Source organism: Triticum aestivum, chromosome 3D (genome assembly GCF_018294505.1).
Source record: "Triticum aestivum cultivar Chinese Spring chromosome 3D, IWGSC CS RefSeq v2.1, whole genome shotgun sequence".
Classification (NCBI taxonomy): Eukaryota; Viridiplantae; Streptophyta; class Magnoliopsida; order Poales; family Poaceae; genus Triticum; species Triticum aestivum.
In genome coordinates this window covers 567,615,174-567,619,082 of record NC_057802.1, presented here as the reverse complement: position 1 = coordinate 567,619,082, position 3,909 = coordinate 567,615,174, and the positions used below count along the sequence as shown (strand labels likewise).

General features: G+C 45.3%; 1 protein-coding gene across 2 annotated transcripts; it reads left to right on the top strand.

The window, feature by feature from the left end:
• Nucleotides 1-816: 816 nt before the first annotated feature.
• Nucleotides 817-3,563, top strand: LOC123080547 (CASP-like protein 5B3). Of its 2 annotated transcripts, none has more exons than XM_044503476.1 (3): nt 817-1,118; nt 2,442-2,574; nt 3,035-3,563. In XM_044503476.1, exons 1-3 carry the CDS (start codon nt 988-990, stop codon nt 3,236-3,238), a joined length of 468 nt encoding a protein of 155 aa, XP_044359411.1. In that variant the 5' UTR covers nt 817-987; the 3' UTR covers nt 3,239-3,563. The 2 variants fall into 2 exon arrangements, with proteins under 2 accessions (XP_044359411.1, XP_044359412.1); XM_044503477.1 differs by having other exon boundaries at nt 849-1,118; nt 2,470-2,574.
• The last annotated feature ends 346 nt before the right edge of the window (nt 3,564-3,909 follow it).

Genomic DNA, 3,909 nt, shown 5'->3' with positions numbered 1-3,909 from the left:
AAATATAATACGAAATAATAGTAATAGCGCGGGCTGCGAGAAGCGCTACTAGTAATTACTAGTAGCGCCCTTTCCAGGAAGCGGTACTACTAAGTGGATATAGTAGTAGCATGGGTTAACCAACCCTACTGCTAACCTTTAGCTGCAACGCCGTACTAGTAGCGCCGCCACCCGCGCTACTGGTAGGCCTAAAACCCGCACTACTGCTAGGCTTTTCCCAAACAGTGAAGCCGTGTCTGTTTGCATAGAGAGCAACATTCTTTCCTTAGCATGGAGTAGGGATCATAATTCTTCACAACGTCCACTAGACGCAAGAAAAATGACAGATGACACCGAAAAAAGCCTCATGAATACCGGGCCAGGTTTGAAGTAGTCGTCGCATAGAGCCTTTGCACCAATTATCCTATTTGGGGCAAAGAGTTATCAATGCCATTTATTGAACCCTTGAAGTTAAGAACGTGCTCATGTTTCTTACCCGTTTCTTCCTGGATGCTATTCATCATCATCATGTCAGCATTTTGGTGGCCATCATTGTCTGAAAAACCGGATAAATCAACAAACTCTTTGAATATGTAGTCATCAAGCTCTCTGCAATTAAATCATCGCGGATGAATCCATCGTTTGCTAACAAATGAGTAAAAGAATCAGCTCCATCATTTGACCTTGTATCGGTTGGGACGAAGAGTAAAGGTGACGAACGGCGTGCGCAGAAGTGTACGTATACTCGAGGACGATGTGGCCAAGCAAGGAATCTACCACGAAGTTTCCAGGTGCTAGCAGAGCAGAGGTACCCAGACCACATGGTGGACGCTCAGTGATTACCTCTCCGGCTGCTGCTCATAGCCATCACCTTCCCCACCCCACACACGAGCTAAGCGCACACAGCAAGCGCCACGGATCCACGCCAGGAAGGACTCCATCGGCTTCTCCGCCTCACCTCTCCGCAGTAAGCAGAGCAGAGCAGAGCCCAGGCAGGCAGAGTAGGGGATGAAGCGCGTAGTGGGGAGCCCGGGGACATGGAGCGGCATGGCGCTGCGGCTGTCGCAGTGCGTCTTCGCCGCCGCCTCCACCTTCTCCATGGTCTCCGGCTTCGGCTACTCCAACTACAGCGCCTACTTGTACTCCCTCCCCTCCCCTCCCCCCTACTACTAATTTATTTCCTCCCCCTTCCTGTGTTTTCTTGCGAATTCATGGAGCATCACTCAAGTAGCATTGGCTGTGGGTCTGTTGCGTTCGATCTGGGTTTGGTCGTTTGGAGGACAAGGCCGGTGTGTGAAGTGAAACCAAACCCCAAGTGGTTGGAGTCATTCCAGTGTCTTGGTCTTAGGTTGGGTGAGTCTTACTCTTTATTTCAAGAGAAACTTTGGGGAATAAAGTAGAGACAAGTTGGTTGGGTGAATTTAGCATAGGCTTGCAAGCTGAGCTCGCCCCAACAGTTTCTACTTTCTAGGCTTAACACTTAGAAGGGAAATCCTACACTTGGAAGATGGAACCACTTCATAGTTCATTCACAAAAGGCTTGATCGTGTTGTTGGCGAATACAATAAATTTTCCTTCAGCATCATGACATACAAATCACTGCCCAATTTTTTGGGTAACACTTGGATTAACTTCTTAAAGTACATTTGCTAACCAGTACATCATGCATACACAAGTATCTATCTACATACGGCAGAATTAGGAGGCCTCCACCAACTTACTCATTCGATAAACTTCGAAACATATCTCCATGACTACCTTCAATGCTCTCAAAATTAGTAACTGGTGTTTGTCCGGTCACCCACCCAACTAGTAGCAAATATATGGCCTCACTGGAGCAAAGGAAACGAGACTTCATTCGGTGACTTCTTTATTCAAGTTTTAAGACGGTTTTATGTAGTAGATTTTGTTCCATTGCAGAGTTCATGCCTGTTTATAGGACCACAAACTCGACATCGTACATGTTTATGTTCAATTGTCGATAATCTGGGGAGTTTACTTGAACTTGAGTGTTCTTTTTCATAAAAAGAGCCGATTGCTCTGTTACCGTCTTTTAATGTTTTCTATGAATGACTAGAGATACAATTTTTGTCTGAAATGCGAGCTGCAACATTTTAATTTTCCAGTGGTATTGGGAATCAGAATATTGGACATATTTCCTTTTGTGTATGTGTAACGAAGCCATACATTTTTCATTTAATCCACAGTTTTTCCTCCCATGCATTATAATATTTTTTAGAATTGTTAAAAGTTAGGTTTTATAGGTCAACATACATGTCTTGACTGTATGCTGGTGTGTGCCAATTATTTATATTTTTCACATCAAGTTCATGTCATTGAGACTATGAACTGCATAAAGTCTTCAATTTCTTGACTACTCTTCAGAACTGCTTGGGCAGGAAACTCGAGTGTGTTTTGTCGACATCATCTAACGAGTGTATTCTGGTGTCCCTTCATTTCAGCTATATGAATCTAGCGTTGATCCTGCAGATTATCTGGAGTTTGGGCCTTGCTTGTAAGGATATCTTTGCTCTAAGGAATAAAAAGGATCTTCACACCCCGGATAATCTATTGATCATTGTTATGGTTGACTGGGTAAGTCGTTCACTTTGTCTCTTCTATTGTCCATGTGGTACTTCGGAATTAATTGAGCTCAGATTTTTTATCATTAGTTCTTACAAAAAAACAAAATTCAGGATAAGTGCAACTCATGGTTTTGTATTGGCCTAGTTCTTGTTCTGCCTCCATCTAAGAGAATAAGGTAGCCTGATATATAGAACTTTGCCGATGAATTGTCCATTTGAGCAATATATGTCAACAACCAATATGTTTCGTGTGACTTTTGGTTAACCAACGGTATAGTTTATCAATGGTTCTTTTTTTCTGTTATTAGAACTAATGGCTGTCATTTCTCATAGCCAAAGTTGTTACATCTCACAAGCAGAGTCCAGATACCCTGTGAAATCAATTTTTTACTTGAGCAGTTCTTGGAATCTTGAGCTAGCAAAGGTCTATCTGAGTCTGAGTGAAAACATCAATTGTGAATGCATTGCAGGTCGTGGCGGTTTTCATGTTCTCAGGAGCCTGTGCCTCCGCGAGCCTGACAATTTTCTTCATGTGGGATGTGCACTTCTGCGAGACATACTCGAAGCTGGCCTGCCAACAGTTCGCGCTTTCGGTCGTCCTGGCGTTCATCACGTGGTTGCTGCAAGCTGCTTCTTCTTTCTCCGGATTCTGGCTACTGGTTTCGTTCTTCTAGTGATCTCACGTGCTCATAATCGCCGTCAAGTCAGGCTAATTGTCAGTCAGGGCTCAGGAGGGTAAATTGGTTGAAATGTGCTCGGGACACTTGCTAATTTCATCCCTTATTGGATAGATGGATTGTCTGTTTGATAGTAGCTCATCTTTATTCTGGGCGTTGGTTATGAGCGCCTTGTGGTGGAATAGTGTTGGGTCTAACCCTAGCTAGCTCTCTAGGGACGGAGGTAGAAGAAGAAGTGAGCACACAGAGATTTTGTGGCGACGAACGCCTCGCTGCCAAACAGCGATTTTTTCCAGCTCGAACTGTTACAACTGACTCGATATACAGCCGTATTTGTAGCTAACCGGGACGTAGAGCCCACGCACGCCGCGGTCACCCCACGTACGCTTCCTGGCGATCCGGTTATCCAACGTGAGCTGCCCACTCCTCCGCTTGACCTGGATGCCATCACACGCCCGCCGTTGTTACACAACGGAGCTAGCTACAAACCTGGCTTGACTCTAATCTATCCTCGAACGTGGCCAAACCGACGTCCGGACTCGATCTAGACCTTAACGCAAACACAAGCACGTACTCGTGCACCTACACGCCCCATGCATGCGCGCGCACGCACACATGATACACACGTACGCCCATACGTACACCTTGCCACGGCCGCGACGCGGCAA